Source organism: Elaeis guineensis, chromosome 13, assembly GCF_000442705.2.
Source record: "Elaeis guineensis isolate ETL-2024a chromosome 13, EG11, whole genome shotgun sequence".
NCBI lineage: Eukaryota > Viridiplantae > Streptophyta > Magnoliopsida > Arecales > Arecaceae > Elaeis > Elaeis guineensis.
The window spans coordinates 65,455,046-65,470,963 of NC_026005.2; the positions used below are offsets into that span (position 1 = coordinate 65,455,046).

At 38.0% G+C, this 15,918-nt stretch overlaps 2 protein-coding genes across 7 annotated transcripts; both read right to left on the bottom strand.

Moving 5' to 3' along the window:
- Positions 1-936: 936 nt before the first annotated feature.
- LOC105032515 (uncharacterized protein At2g23090) lies at positions 937-6,008 on the bottom strand. Of its 5 annotated transcripts, none has more exons than XR_002163365.3 (5): positions 5,790-6,008; positions 5,591-5,631; positions 4,089-4,210; positions 1,610-1,682; positions 937-1,496 (listed from the first exon to the last, which is right to left on the bottom strand). XR_002163365.3 is itself a non-coding variant. In XM_010906975.3 (4 exons), the coding sequence occupies exons 1-3, from the start codon at positions 5,860-5,862 to the stop codon at positions 4,091-4,093; spliced, it is 234 nt and encodes a 77-aa protein (XP_010905277.1). In that variant the 5' UTR covers positions 5,863-6,008; the 3' UTR covers positions 937-1,496; positions 4,089-4,090. The 5 variants fall into 5 exon arrangements, 3 of the variants coding, with proteins under 3 accessions (XP_010905277.1, XP_010905274.1, XP_073104025.1); XR_002163364.3 differs by having other exon boundaries at positions 1,564-1,682; XM_010906975.3 differs by lacking the exon at positions 1,610-1,682.
- A 1,632-nt stretch (positions 6,009-7,640) lies between these two features.
- On the bottom strand, positions 7,641-15,618 carry LOC105032512 (ubiquitin-NEDD8-like protein RUB2). 2 transcript variants are annotated; one of them, XM_029261037.2, is made up of 4 exons: positions 15,376-15,618; positions 9,220-9,479; positions 8,378-8,548; positions 7,641-7,911 (listed from the first exon to the last, which is right to left on the bottom strand). In XM_029261037.2, the coding sequence occupies exons 1-3, from the start codon at positions 15,466-15,468 to the stop codon at positions 8,419-8,421; spliced, it is 483 nt and encodes a 160-aa protein (XP_029116870.1). In that variant the 5' UTR covers positions 15,469-15,618; the 3' UTR covers positions 7,641-7,911; positions 8,378-8,418. The 2 variants fall into 2 exon arrangements, with proteins under 2 accessions (XP_029116870.1, XP_010905272.1); XM_010906970.4 differs by lacking the exon at positions 8,378-8,548.
- Between the last annotated feature and the right edge of the window lie 300 nt (positions 15,619-15,918).

A 15,918-nucleotide genomic window follows, 5' to 3' on the forward strand; every position in this document is an offset into this window, starting at 1 on the left:
TTGCGCGTCGGTGGGCCCCGCGGGGCAGGATTTCCAGGCGAAAGTGGGAGGAGAGAGAAGGGGAGGAGTTGGTGGGTTTTCCCATCCCTCGAGACTCGTCAAGGGGTGAATGGCCAGCAACAGACCAAGTCCATCGTCTTCGTAGTCGTCGTATGCGTGCGTCATGCTGCGTTTCGTATCACGGAAGGAGGCAGGCACGCAGTCTGCAACTCTGGAAACCCATATGCAAGCCCCGCACGTGATAGAAGTGTAAAATTAGGCGTAAGGGGGGGGGGGGGTGGGGCGGCGAGAGAGAGAGAGAGTGTGTGTGTCTCATGTCATGGATGGTTCAGCATCCTCATTCGACGGTGGAGATCATTTGTTCTGTGAACAATCACTAAGGTCACTCCTTATCGTCCGATAACCCCAAACAAAAAATCTCCCTATCCCCCAATCGAGCCATCGAGAGCATTTAACTTTTCAAAATTTTAATTAGGGGTGGCAACGGCATCGGACAACAGACAGATCGGCTCAGATATAGGATACACAAAATAATTTATCAAACTGCATCCAATTTATTTATTAAGTAGATTAAATATTCAGAGCAGGATATGATCGTTTTATTCAACTGATAATCTAATCTAAACTATAATAAATTAAATGGATCAAACGGTTACACTACCGCCCCTAACTTTAATTACTCTAGAAACAAGTTAATACTTGAATTAATTTAAATTGACTAAAGAAGAAGAAGAACGGAACAAAAACAAAGAGTGTTTGGAGCCATTGCAGGAGAAATAAATATAAAAAATATCTGACTCTTTCAAACATATTTCATTTGACTCATGGAGATATAGCTCAGTTGATAGATCCTCAATCTTGCAATTGAATCGTTGCAATCACAGATTGGATATCTAATTGTCCAGATAGTTTCCTTTATATTTATAACAAGAGATATAATGGCAAAAGAGCATCTTTCAGCGGAAGCATTCCTACAAAACTGGGTTTATATATTACATTCACCACACTCCAATAAAAGTAGACGGAGCTCTGCATCCACCCCTCAGAATTATTTCAAAAGCAGTCTATAAACAGTAACGACACGAGGACAATTCACGTGTTTAGAGTAAACGTTCATTCACGTCGGAGACAATTGGCCTCACATGCGAGAGGACCAGAATGGAGGGCCCACCGGACTCAACCCAATCTCTCCAGCAGCATATCGTTGCTTTGGTACGGACTCTCTCTTGTACTGGTAACGGGAGAAAAGAGAACTACGAAAAGAAATGGCTAAATTCCAAGCAAATTAGGAGGCTGAGTTCGACTTGCAGCAGTAAATATGAATTCAGCACCCCAGACAGTGAATGTCACCATTTCATTTACTTTCTAATCCTATTGGCAAATTCATCATCTATCAACTGCAGTGAACTAATTCAGGACCCCGACCTCTGAAAGTAACCAATCCATTAACTTTCTAATCCCGATCGAGCAGTATCGGTGAATTCATCATATATCAACTGCAGTGAAAATATAATGAAATAAAGGTAAAAAAATTGTAAATCATAATACAGTGAGGAGCATTACCAAAAGGAGTGTATTCAGATTCATGCCAGTTTGGCAAGCACAAGACCTCTTTAAGTCGTGGAAGAATGGGGAAGTGTATGCTTTTCTAAAGCTTTCACTTCAACCGAACAATACAAACCCTGAAAGAAATGAAATAGATTAACATGACCAAATGTTTCTTTTTTTTTTTTTTTGTTCGAGTTATTTCTGTCTGGATTTCATGTTAATCAACTTTCAACCAAAAACATCTTCAGGTTCATCTGTCTTCTCTTGTTCTTGCATGTTGCTCCATATCAAACAGGTCAGTAACCAAATAAAAAGCTATCTTCCTGCCAAACTTTGGTCAACTTAGAAAGATCACTGTCCAATCTAAAAGGGAATCCACATGAAAATTTATTCTTAGGGCACTGTACCGCAGAAATTGCTGCTCATTATAAACAAATAAATGGAAAGAACCAATGAATACCCATGCAACCGAAATTAGAGACAATGAGTTATAAACCATTATTTCATTATCCCTGTTCTGTTAGTATATCAATCTGAGAACTGTAGATATCTAATCGGATAGCTTCAAAAATAGGAGTCTCATTATCATCTCACAGAAGTTAGTGTACTTTATCCAACATATTCAGTTTCCTATTTGAGATCATCATCTCTCCATCCTTTTGCATAATGAGATGGGAGAATCGTAAATCATATGTTAGTGCAATATCATTCTTAAGTGCATCCTGATCTCTCCGCATATTCCCTGGTAAAACTTGTTCCCTTTTCAGTATATTTTGGTCCAACACAAAGTTAGATCTTCCTAAGAGCACAGATCCGTAATTCCATTTTACAAATTTCACATCCACCTTAGCTTCATTAACCAATGACCAGAAAGGATTTCCTCTTGATCATCAGATTTTGTTTACACCTATAATAATTGCAAGAAGGTAGGATTCATTCTGAACTACCAAATCTTTGCATAAGTATCCAAGCTTGCAAAGAGATTCTGTGTTCAGCCAAGTGGGCAAAAGTACCTAACCCCTTTTACCCACATAGCCGAGACCAAGATTTGTGGTTGGTTTCGAGATTAACAACAATGAAGCTACTAATATTTCTGTTTGTTTAATAAGAATAACCAAACGTCCAGAAATACCTAAGTTGTTACCCCTTACCAACTCAAAGTTTAACCAATAAATGAAATATTCTGGTAACTAGATAGTCCAGATAGGCCAAAGACATAAAGGCAAATTAAATACACTCTAAATGAATGACCTACAATAGGCATTACTTATATGAGACATGGTTTGCAATTATTTGTCATGATTAACAATGCACAAACTCTGCGAGAAGGCAATTTCCTTAAGGATTGCTGGAAAATATAAATACAGTGATCAATGTTTTAAGTCATCTCAACTTTGATTAATCAATATATGGTTAGATTGATCAATGATCTATCAATATTATAGGTGCTTGTCTACTCCAGTGTCTAATTATGCACCATACTCCACTCCTCTCCCCATCTCTCCAAAGAGAAAAGAAAAGCTGCAATGGGAGACATATACGAACAACATAAAAAGAAAGAATCTCAATAGGGCTTCAAGCTTCAACTGAAGGTACACAAATTTTACCACATTCACAAACAAGACTCATTGCTGATTCATCTTTTATTAACCATATAGTAATGACTAGATTTTTTTAGTTTTTTAATGGGAGGATCAATCACTTTCAAAACAAATATATCGCAAAGTATGAAGTCATGCTGATTGTATTCTATGGGATGAAGAACAATAAACAGCATAGGCGATCAGAAGATTATGACACTTGCTATCCTACAAATATGGTTTGCGATTAAGAGAGTGACTACAGAGGCTAACAATTTCAAAAAGCTTGGTCAACTTAAGTGCCAGGCAGAATAAGCTCAATTGCCAAAACCTAAACCTCTACATCTCAAAAGTTCCAAACTAAGAATAACAAGCAGGAAACAGGCATTGATAGCACAGAGCACTTGCATGGATGGTATCATCCCTTGCCACTTGAGCAGGGGATGAGTGTTCAATTACGGCTGGAGTCTACCCTCAAGAGTGGGGTGTGTATAGGGTGGAAGGTGGGGATTGGTCCGTCCTAATCTCAGAAAAAGAAAAGAAATACATTGCAACCGGTGGTTGCTCTCCATCTACAGCAGGCATCAAGGCATCAACTTATTATGTGGACAAGGATAACCTTAGAATTATTTAACAGGTTAAAGAATGATTTTTGTTTTAAAGAATATAAAATGCATAGTTGCATTGCTACTCTGCTTCATCTTGAAATCTAGTATCAAATGAATCCACCAAGGTTATTTAAGATCATGATATAGATACAGCGAGGAAAAACCAAAGCAGCAAAAGGGTCGACCAATTGAAACCATGTCCACTCTCTCATATAGTATAAAGCACAAAGACACGACAAATTCTATGGTCTTGACAGATAGAGTGTTCAACATATGGCATCCAGTTAGAGGGCTTATCTAGGTGTATCCATATAAAATTTAATTTGATTCGAGGATATGCTTCCGTTCTTACTTCTATTTTTTGAGGTGGGTGAAACATTGGTACACATCTGACTTTGGATGTTTCGCTTCAGCATGCTCTCTGCACTTAACTTCTGACGTGGTACACATGAATGTCTGCATACACACCTTGCACTGCATTCAGGTCAACATAAAATACAGGGGAACCATTAACAAATATTACCAAATAGAAGAGGATAAAAATAACAAGAACAAAGTTGTAGACTTTTAAAACAGCATGCATTGTTTATGCATTAAAACACTTGAAACCTATCACCACATAGCATGTTAATCATGAAGAGCAAAGAACATGCTCCAAAATCCCTACTATAGTTGAAAGCCCCATCTTAGAGTGTATAAGTTGGTTAGCACAGACACATACAGCTATCTAGAAAGGGCTATTAACTAGTTATGGTCCTTGCAATGCAGTGTTCTAGGAGGGGCGGACCAGGTACAAACCTAACCATTAGCCTTTTTTTTGCACAAGTAGCGGCCCTGGGACTCAAACTGGCACCATTGACCTTGGAACATGACGAGCTATCTCACCAATGAAACCCAACTCAGATACCCACTCAACATATAGTTGGATAAGTTGGCAAAACTAACACTCAAGAATTACAAGATCAGAAGCATGAAAGAAATCAGCAACTCAATCTTCAAAACATAATCTACCCAAAAGGGCCAAAACACACAATAGCTCCAAAGAAAAGGTAATAATGATAACGCTGCAGGTACCTCAAACATCCTCTAGTTATTTTGCATGAGTACAGGAATATGTTCCATCTCATCACAGTTGGAGGCCCGATGAATTCCAATCATAAAGCATAATAATGGTTTGATTAATTATACATTGGTCCAAAACCAAGGGTGTCCCTTGCTAGCTACAAAGATTTGATAGAAGAAGCTCATACTCTCATGCTCAATCTGCTACCTAACCCGTCGGCCCAATAGCATAAGATTTTAGATAACAATGTATATTAGGCTCAAATACTCCTCCCGTGAAGCCTAGACCATGCACATTGAGGGATAAATGAGACAAGCCATCAAACGAGTCGGGACAAGAACTGTATTAATTAAAAAATCAATTGAGTTGCAGGAAATTTGAACCCGAGACCTTACCATGCTAAATTAACTGCATGACACCAAGAGCTTAAGATTTTACGGAACCGTTCATCAATGCAGATCAGGCATAAGAAAATCGAAAGATGAGCAAGATCCAGATTTCACAGAGTGGGGAAACAGGTTAAAAACAACGTCCCAATGCATGATAATCTCCATTTCCGGTCTATATTTATTTGACATCAGAAATAATAAAATTAACACCTAATTACTGGAAAGATTGCGTACAATTTCATAACTTATATCTCACCCATTCTCTATCCAAGAATTTGTTTTTCGATATAGACCAATCGATGAGAATCCCCAAAAATTCCCCAGCCCAAGACCCTTATTCTAAGTTTTGGTGAACTAAATTGAAGAAGGATTAGAAGGAGAAAAAGGCAAAACGATTAGAACCTGGATGGTCATGGCTTTCTTGTTGGATTCCAGCTGACTCCCTGCACAACAAATTTTTATATGAAAATAAATCAACGAATCAAAGAATAAAAGAAAGATTCTTACAGGATTTCAATGAGATCTAGACGGAGACTTAGAGATTGACACACACAAACACACACAGAGAGAGAGAGAGAGGAGGAGGATTTTGGATACTAACCCTTGGGGGCTTTATTCTTCTCCATGTTCTTCTCCCGCGCCATCTTGGACTTCTGACCGTTGCCTCCCCCCATCGTCGATCGATCGATCTCTCCCTTACGCTTTCGGCTTTCTTTGTCGTGAGAGAAGGACAAGAGGAAAGGAAATCTCCAAGAATAAAAGGCTAAAGCCGCGGAGGAAGAGGCGGCCGGTCTCAACGACAACGAGTCCAAGGAGGGCGAAAGGAAAAGACAAGCCGTAATAATTTAAACGTAAAATTACATTTGCACCCTCTCAGGTTGCATCTTTCCCGCGAAAGGCGACATACACCGTTGGATCGCGCCGCTGCTGCCACAGTGGACGGTGGCAACAGGCAGCAATGATGATGGGTTACGCAGAGGCAAGAGAAGCCTCGCTTCTACTTTCCTCCGTCTCCCTTTGTCCAGCCATTTGGAGCGCAACAATATAACCTTTTTTTTTTTTTTTTTTTAATTTTTTTTATCCTTCATCTTTTTTATAGTAGTGCAATAATATGTCATAAAAAATATCATGTTTTTAAATTAGAACTGTCAAAATAGACTGGACCACTCCTAATCCATATGAATTATAATTTTGGATCCAGCCCTCAGACTCGATCCACTTATTAAAAGAATCATAAAAACCCAATCCGGTCCTAACCCACGTAGGCAATGAGTTAGGAGCGGGTCAACCCTTTTTTTTTTTTTTTTTTTTTCTAGGGCCGAAATCGCAGTGAGTTAGGAGTAGGTCAATCCTTTTTTTTTTTTTTTTCTAAGGCCGAAATCCACTCGAACCACTCCCCTGTGTCAGCTATCACCGTCACCATCCGGCACTGCACACCATGAGTCTACCTCCTATCACCGTCCGACACCACTGCTTCTCTCCTCCAAGAATCGTCTGGAGGGAGGGGCGTCAGGGACCACCGAGAGGAGGGAAGGGGGGTAGAAAGGGACACTGTGGACCGTCGAGAGGACTGAGAAGGAAGGAGGGGCGGCGGTACGCCAGAGGAGAGGAGAAGAGGGGGCAAGCCAAGAGGAGGAGGGAGAACCATCGAGGATTGAGAGAGAGAGGGAGAGAGAGGGGGTTTCTCGCACCAGAGACCAAGAGAGAAGTTGAGGGGATGCACAGGGACCGTTGGCGGTATGCCAGAGAGGAGGAGGGGGACGGGCCGAGAGGAGGGAGGGCCATCGAGAATCGACAGGGAAAGAAAGGGGGATTCTTGCACTGGAGAGTCAGGGATCGAGAGGAAGAGGGAGGATATGGGCCAACCCATGGACTGAACCGATCCTAATCCAGTTCAATCCATGGGCTATAAGGCTCAGACCAAAAAATCTATTTGCACAAATGGGACAGAATTTTTCGATCCGGCCTGATCTGTTTGTAGAGCCAAATAGGCTGGCCCATGGATTATGACCAATTTTGACAACTCTATCCTGAATTGAAGTATAACAAATTCTGAGCCTGTTTAGATGGAGGGGTAATTTATCCATGAATAATGTTAAATGATGGTTGAAAGTGAGAAGAACAGGAGCAAGACAAAAGAAACAATTGATAGGATCAAAGAAACGCACAAATCAGACAGCCTGGATACCATGTTCCTCATTGGTGGTGATTCACCCTATACTAATTCCTTCTTTAGGATTGGAAGCTCCCAAAATTTTCAGAAAGGATTAAACTCCCCTCTTGATATCTTATCCTCTCTAATAAACATATACAGATACACTCTAGGAACGGTTTATTTTGGCTTCCAATTACAACAGTTAAGGCCAACCCACAAATCATATCACAGGGTGGACCAAACATGTTATACTTCGATGAAAAGATAGCAGCATAGTCAACCATGAACTATAATACGTACGGTAGAAGCGTTTTCCTTGTTATTTCAAGCAAACATTTACAATAACTAGTGTCTTTTGACAGAAAGCATCAGACATTTAGTCTCAAGAATCTCTTGCAACAGATTGCCAAAATATATGGTTGGCTTCTCACTAAATGGTTTACATAGAAGCCAGTACTACCAGCAACCACCCCTCAGAGCAAGAACGAGGTGGAGGACAGAACCACCCTCAATGTTGTAGTCCTTAGCAGTTTTATCATCAGCTAGCTGCTTGCCTGCATATATCAGCCTGCACAAGAATAAATAAATAAAAAGAAAACTATTAGTTGCAGAGCTTGTAAACGAGTAAAGATGCAGGTGCTGAAAAAAGTTTCCACTGGATACAGATAATAAACTGGTCACATGCAACCCTAACGGGTTTGGCATCAGTCTCAAAACTACAAGAAGAGTAACACCGGTAGAATATAGTAATCTAGCAGCAATTTATTTACGTGAAAGAATATAGTAATCTATTACCTATTTCCCTCAGACAACATTAACTCCTTTGACAGGGCTCACTGCACCATCTCATACCCTTAAACCATATCTCCCCCCTGTCTCCACTACCCACCAAAACCCTATGCCCTTGTTAAAAAGAAACGTTTAAAAGCAGTATTTTGGTGGCACATGACAATGATGCACAAGTAACCTTGGTTGGCCAAGAAAAACGACTCCTTTAGAACTGGGTCCTAAAATAGAGACATAGCCATCATAACCTTTCTAAATAGAAGAAGAAGAAGACCAAGCCATAGCATCCTCATAATGAAAAGAGTATGAACTGGGACATTTTCTGCCATCCCTTTGTACACATCACATGGCTCAAGAGTTCAAATGCATAAGACTTCCAGTAGAGTTTGCAAACCGAAATCCTGGACCCTGCCATCCAACTATAGATTTTCTGATCAAATTGCAAACAGTTGAACCACACATTGAATGTCAATTAAAATATTTAACAATTACAAAACCAATGATGAGCCATCCAAATTAAGGATCCACATTGTTCATATTTATCTACACCTCTAAAAATGCCTAGAAGTCAAAAATTAATATGTTTTGGAGGTCTATGTCCTATGAATCCATTAAACAGTTTTCCTTCTTCTGGTCACCCGAGGAAGTTGTTCTTGATATACACAAGACATGGTCCGTTTACGATAATGCGTATGACAACCAAGATAAACAATATCGGAAAATGTACTAGTGGAGGAAAGAAAACAAATTATTATGAAAACAAAGTTTGATACTTCTTACCCAGTAAAAAAAAAATTACAAGTGCTCCATGAATAATAGAATCTTGACAAAGATGCCCGGTTAAAAAGAAACCACTAGGTATACATGACTTACAATCACTGCTATAATAAACATCATTTGAATGTAAAGTTACTGCAAATTAGGATAAAATTTGTGATGCAGAGAAACTGAGGTGCGCACACTAACAGCTACTTAACCAAGACCCATCAAAATATAAGGAAATGAAGACAGCCAGAGGGTGGAAGATCAATCAGAGAGTACTTTAGTAATTAAATATCAATTACAAGTATAAAGTATTTAAAAAGGATACCTTTGTTGGACAGGTGGAATGCCTTCTTTCTCCTCAACCCTTTCCTTGATCCTATCAATGGTGTCAGTTGGTTCAATGTCAATTTCAATTTCCTTTCCGGTAAGGGTCTTCACCTTAATCATCGTTCCACCCCTAAGCCTCAAAACCAGGTGAAGAGTTGACTCTTTTTGAATATTGTAATCAGCTAGGGTTCGACCATCTTCCAACTGTTTCCCAGCAAAAATCAACCTTTGCTGATCTGGGGGTATCCCCTCCTTGTCCTGCAAATCAACAAATTACACATTTCAAATGATACAAAAGAAAATTTATATACCTTTATTACATTCAAAGCCATCACTTACATTAACATGATCAACCTTGTTCACTTTTATTCAAAAATAAGTAAAGACAATTGCCTTTAACCTTATATAATGATAATACTCCTGTCACCAAGCAACCATGTGGACCTTCAGATGATAAATAGGAACTCCTATTTTTGTTATAAAAGGGTAAACTAACAAGAATGGTCCTACTGCATTTTAGGTGAAACTCAAGGGAAGGTCCTTGAAAAGAGCCACACTACCACTAGACATGTCCTAGTGCGTATTTTACAAGTCCTGGTTGATTCTATAAGTCAGCATGTTAGTGAAGCTCGCAACTATTTAATTTTTTTCCATTTGACTTTTTCATTACCAGCCCTATATACTTCTAGAATTTGTTGTCTTTACCTTACCACTTTAGTAAAGGAAATTAGTCTTTCTCAATTCATTTTCTTTTTCTAATAGTAGTAAGATATTGAGAATTTTGCAGAACAAAGCAACTTTTGTCAAGCTCAAAGAAAAAGGCCAGTTCTTTATTTTTTGGCAGAAACAGTTAATTTGAATTTACATAGACCACTATACCCATGCCCAATAACTATATATAAGAACATTCTGAAGTGTGAAGTGACTTGTATTATGCCTGCATCCATTGCATGCATGCAAGATAAACGTTTGCAATTCATCAGATGGTAGGGGCATAATAGTTCAGTAAAGTCCAGCATCCAAAAGGAAACTGTTTCTGGGAAAAGTGGGGAAAGGTGGCCCTCTTTCTGCAAATAACAATTGAAGTGGATTTTGTTCTGCAAATCCTATAAGAAATATAAATTACAAAGCTGATAGCATGCTGATCCACAGAATTTAAGAAATTAGTTGAGGATAAAAATAAAAAGTTCCCTAATCTCTAGTTTAATCCAAGCTTCTAGTAATATGCTACTGCTATAAAAACATAGCAAATATATATGCTCGCCACAGGTCATTTTGATGTAATGTTTCTTGTGATGTGATTATTATTCAAATTCAAGACCTATATGCAGTCTGTCTCCATTAAAATTATCTTCCAACAAGCCCTAGAATTTTGAGTGGAATAAGGTGGCACAGATGATCACTCACAAGTCTCAAGGATGAAATTCTGTAGCAAAAAAGAAAAGAATGGTTTCACAAGATGCCTGCAATGGCCACCTAGGTACCCACACAAACTTTTTGTATTATGCATGAGAATAGACAATTAAATCAGCTTATGAATTAGCATTGAATATTGCCTATTGATTCTTCCCACTGATTTTGTATGTCTTATTTGCTATTTTAAGTTCATATTTTGGATTAATTATTTTCTTTCCTTTTACTTTTCTGACTTTATATTTGTTGTGCTGCCTTGACATCAGGGCTCACCTAGTGTCTAGGCATTAGCAGCCCCTTGGCCATCATCTGCTGCCTAAATATTTTAAAACATCTAACGAAGAAAAAGGTATGTATCAAAGAAATGTCCCGGTGAAAGTACATTTTTCTTTTCATTTAAAAAATGCATTCTTAAATGAAGGTTAAAAAGAACAAAAGAGCTGATATTGAATGAAAACATGTGCATGACAAAAAGCTAAATTTACAATAACTTAAAATTAATAAAATTAATAACTATAAGTTACAACCAATGATTTAACAATCAGACAAGATTCACTGTTGAATAAAGATTAGCTGAATACTTAATAGTGTCAACTGCATTGTCTTCCCAAACTGGGTGGAGAAATCGAACATCAAAGACATCCAGGTTTTTGTCATCTAGATGTGTTGCTTTAATAGTTTAAAAACAAAATACTGGGAGAACCATTGGGTGGTAGAAATCTTGGAAGGCAAGGAGAGTTTCTCATCAAAAACAAGTACATCTTTGTGCATATGAAAGATTTCCAGATATTTGCTTAGGATGGAGATTTTCTCATCAAAAAGGGTCTTGAAAAAAAAACACAATACACTAGTGTAATTATTGCACTTTTTTTTACAAATTTCTCTTTCAAAAATGTCTAGAGAAAGATGGACATAAGGGGAGCTTCCCTATCAAAAGCTTACTCATCAATTTTGTACATATGATGAGATGATCGATAAATTCACTTAACTTTCTCCATAGGCTCCCTGCTTTTACATATGATGAGATGATTGATAAATTCACTCAACTTTCTCCGAAGGTTTCCTGCCTTTGTTTATTTCATTTTAAAGTTTGGTCCATTCAAATGACCAAGAAATCAGCCTCCTTGTTTTTTTTTTTTAAAAAAAAAAAAATCAAATAAATTACATTAAACTGATGCTACATGAGCTTCCTTTATACATACCAAGCACAAAACAACCCCGACAAACTCCTCATAAAAATTTCAAGTGAACAACCCCTCCTAAAAATACACATGCACACACCCCTTTTGTCTAATACATCAATCAAGCATGCCCCTCCTTCATGCTTCGCCATTGTACCGAGCATTCTTCTCTGAAAACTTTTCTCCCATTTCCAACATAATTGATCAGTTATCAACACCTGTATGGGTATCTTTGAATTCCATTATTAGGATCAAAGGCATTAATTGTGATCATATAACTAAATTAATTGTCAACTTTCTGCATATAAATAGTGGTTAATGGATGAGGACATGAGAATTGGATGCAGACAAATGCCCAAGCATTTGGCTCAGCAAGATGAAAAAAAAGAGACATGGGGACACACAGCTGCAAATAATTTTAACCGATATGTATATGAGCGTGAATGAGTGCATGTTGTACTAAAGAAAATATTAAAAGATATTATTTGTAAAGATCTTCCAAATTCCAATATGCATGTTTCTCATCCAAAATTCCCAAGTAGCTTAAGGATTCAAAAAAAAAAAAAAAAAAAAAAAAAAAAAAAAAAAAAAAAAATATATATATATATATATATATATATATATATATATATATATATATATATATATATATATATATTTCCAAAGTTATTTTAAGCCTACAATATTGACCATGGAAAAGAACAAAAGCTCATTTTTGATATTATTATCTTGGATCCAACTAGTTCTTGGACTCCAATTCTATCAATGCTTTATGAATCATCATCCATCCTAAATAATGAATCCCCTCATGTTCAGCATAAGTGGTTAAACATTTTGAACTCTACAATTTTTCACGCCTATCTCTCTCATGCCCATTTAACAAGGATGATCTTACTAAGATTCAATTTAGAAATCAAAATACCAAATCGAAGAAACTACATTGAAGGGTCCAAATGCTACATCAAGTGCTAAAAAAGAGTATCAAATCTTCAACCACAACCTAGAGTCGAACACCATGTCTAAAACCAATAGGGATGCTTATACATGTATGGCCTTCCTATTACATGACAATTAAAGCAAGACATGATAACCTTTCTTTTATATGACAAATAAAAGCAAGACATGATAATAAACCATCCCTTATGGTATGACCAAGCAAGACATGATGATGGCCTTCCTACCACATGACTAGAAAGTATTACTTGGATTTTTTGACTTTATATATGTAACCAAGATCTATCTAGTATATAACCAACATGGGACTAAACAAACATCCACACGGATTCTTACACACTCCCTTGTATTAAGCCCTAGCACCCTTACTAGGCCAAGAGTCTAAATCCAATCAATCAAAGCGCAATCAAATCAGCCTTAAAGGGCCCTGTGCTTTAGTGTCCCCAAGTCCACATGAGCCATAACATGATTTATTTTTGATATGATTTGCAATGAACCAAGATCTCATCTAAAAAGGCTAGTTAAAAGATTTTATTTGATTCTTTGGTCCTATATAAATATCCAAGATCTTCCTAGCACTCAACTAATATGGAACTAAACACATGCCTGCATGGACTCTCACATACTCCCTACCATTTAAGCCCTAACATCCTCACTAGGCTAAGGATCCAAACCCAACTAAGTTCAATAAAAAAAAAACTATGATTGCCCTATGGTTAGTCCCAAATAGGATTGTACTGTAGCATCCTCTAATCCATATAGGTCATAGACCTAATTCTCTTTGATACCATTTCTAACAATGCAGTACCTCATTGAAAAAAAGACTAGCCAAAAAGTGTTATTTGGATTCCTTGACCCTATACAAGTATCGAGATCTTCACAATGTATGACCATTGTGCGACTAGCCACATACCCACATCAATCCTTATATACTCTTCCCATCTAAACCACCTTCTATGGTACAACCAAGCAAGGCATAATAATAAACCACCACTTATGTTATGATCGAGCAAGACGTGATAATAAATCACCCCCTATGCTATGGCTAGTGGCCCAAAATGCTAGAAACGTACAATTCACTCCATGTGCCCCACCAAAACCAACAAATAAGGGAAAGGAAAGATACTACCAACCACAAAATACTGCATCACTATAATTAACAAATAAAGGAAGGATACTACCAACCATGAAGCACGAACCTTAACGCAAGGAGGTCGTGAGGCTTGTCAAAGTCCACCCTAAAAGCTTAAGTTAGTAGGTGGATGGCCCATGAGTGTATAAGCACCACTAAAATCCTTACCCTATTCGATGTAGGATTATTACTACTCCCTCAACAACCTCTTTCGAAAGAGGGGTGAGACACATGGATTGCAAGTAAAACCATTGGAGGATCAAGCAGCAAAAAGGATAATGGGCACTGATACCTATGTTAAAATCCAATCCAAAAACTTAAACCAGTAGGTGGATAGGCTTATGAGAATATAAGCACCACTAAAGTCTTTTTCCTCTTCTATACAGGATTATTGCCACTCTCAAATGCATTGGGATCTTCCTGATTATATCAGCTATAGTAAAAGGATTGCTTCCGCAAAAAATTCAAAATCAGCAATCAATGAAGTAATAGAAGAGGAGAAAAAAAATTCAGTGGCTAAATGTTGCGGCCAAGGACCCATGACACATGAGGTATTGTCCGTTTTGGCTCATAGGTTTTACGGTTTTATCCTTCAAAAGGCATCTTATATGGGAAGGATGATCCCTTTCAATATAAGACAAAGTTCTTTTTGACTCACAATCAATGTGGGACTAATGATGCTCTCCGTTCTACACCACAACATACTTCCCCAAACAAGGAGAAGTAAGTAGGACAAGAGGTGCTCTCCTCCTTATTTTTACCACAACAACCCCCCCCCCCCCCCCCCCATGGTCAAGTAAAGGGAGAGCTATGTATGGAGCAAAAGTGCCCTCCTTATCTTTATATCATCATAAACTGATGTATGGATGGGAGGAGTCCAATAGTTGTAGAGGCGGTACCCTATCTGATGCATCATTATTGCGGCCAAGAGCTTATGGCTCAGCAAGTGAGGAATTGTCATGGGTCTCATGATTTTGTCCTTCGGGCTTGCACCCGAAAAAAAAAAAAAAAACCGGTTGAAAAGATTCTGAAACATTAGAAAATGTGGATTCTCCGTGTTGTGATCGCTGCATCCAAACAATATTTCAGATCGTAGAATCGGAGCACAGAAAGGAAAGAACAGGATCGAAAAAATAAAAATTTAAATTAAAAATTGAAGCACCTAATTCCAGTCACAAACATGAAACATCCACCGGCATTTACTTTACGATTATTAGAAAAAAAATGAACAACTACATTAAACATCTCAGGGAGAGGAGGATAAAAAAAAAAAAAACTAATAGCAGTGAACTCTTGAATTCGTTGCTTCAGACAGTGACATGCGAGTAGAAACTTGATTCCAAACTCCAAGATTACCAAAAACTCCAAAAAAGGCATTTACTTCAAATAAATCCTGGGGGGAAAAAAAAGCAAAGAAATCGACACAAGAAGCATAAAATCCAAAGGGTGGATGGGATTAGAAAAAGAGGGAGACCTGGATCTTGGTTTTGACATTGTCGATGGTGTCGCTGCTCTCGACCTCGAGCGTTATCGTCTTCCCGGTCAGCGTCTTCACGAATATCTGCATCTTTCGTTCCGCTCTCTTTTTTCCTTTTTCCTCTCCCTCTCGCTAAGACTCCGCTATTCTGCGGGTGATTTGTTCGACGACCGATGACCAGATATAGAGAAGAAATTGCGTTGAAGAAACGCAGGAGTATTCCCCTGCTTTCTGGTCGTGGGACACCGCAACTTGCCGTCGCTTGTACGGTATATGTTTACGTTAACGTGGTCCAGCCAGGCTCGTTAGCCAGGTTGGGCTTGCTGAGAGGAGCTAGTGAGCCAGAATATGATGCTTTTTGTATTTTCCACATAAACATCGGTTTGCTAGAAAAATTTATAACGGAATATTTCAATTAAATTTTTATATATTAATCATGATTTACATCAATAAAAATATCTCGAAATTAATAAAAAAAAGATACATGAAAATCTTTAGTCCATGGATCATGTGATACGAAATAGAACAGCTACAACTGTA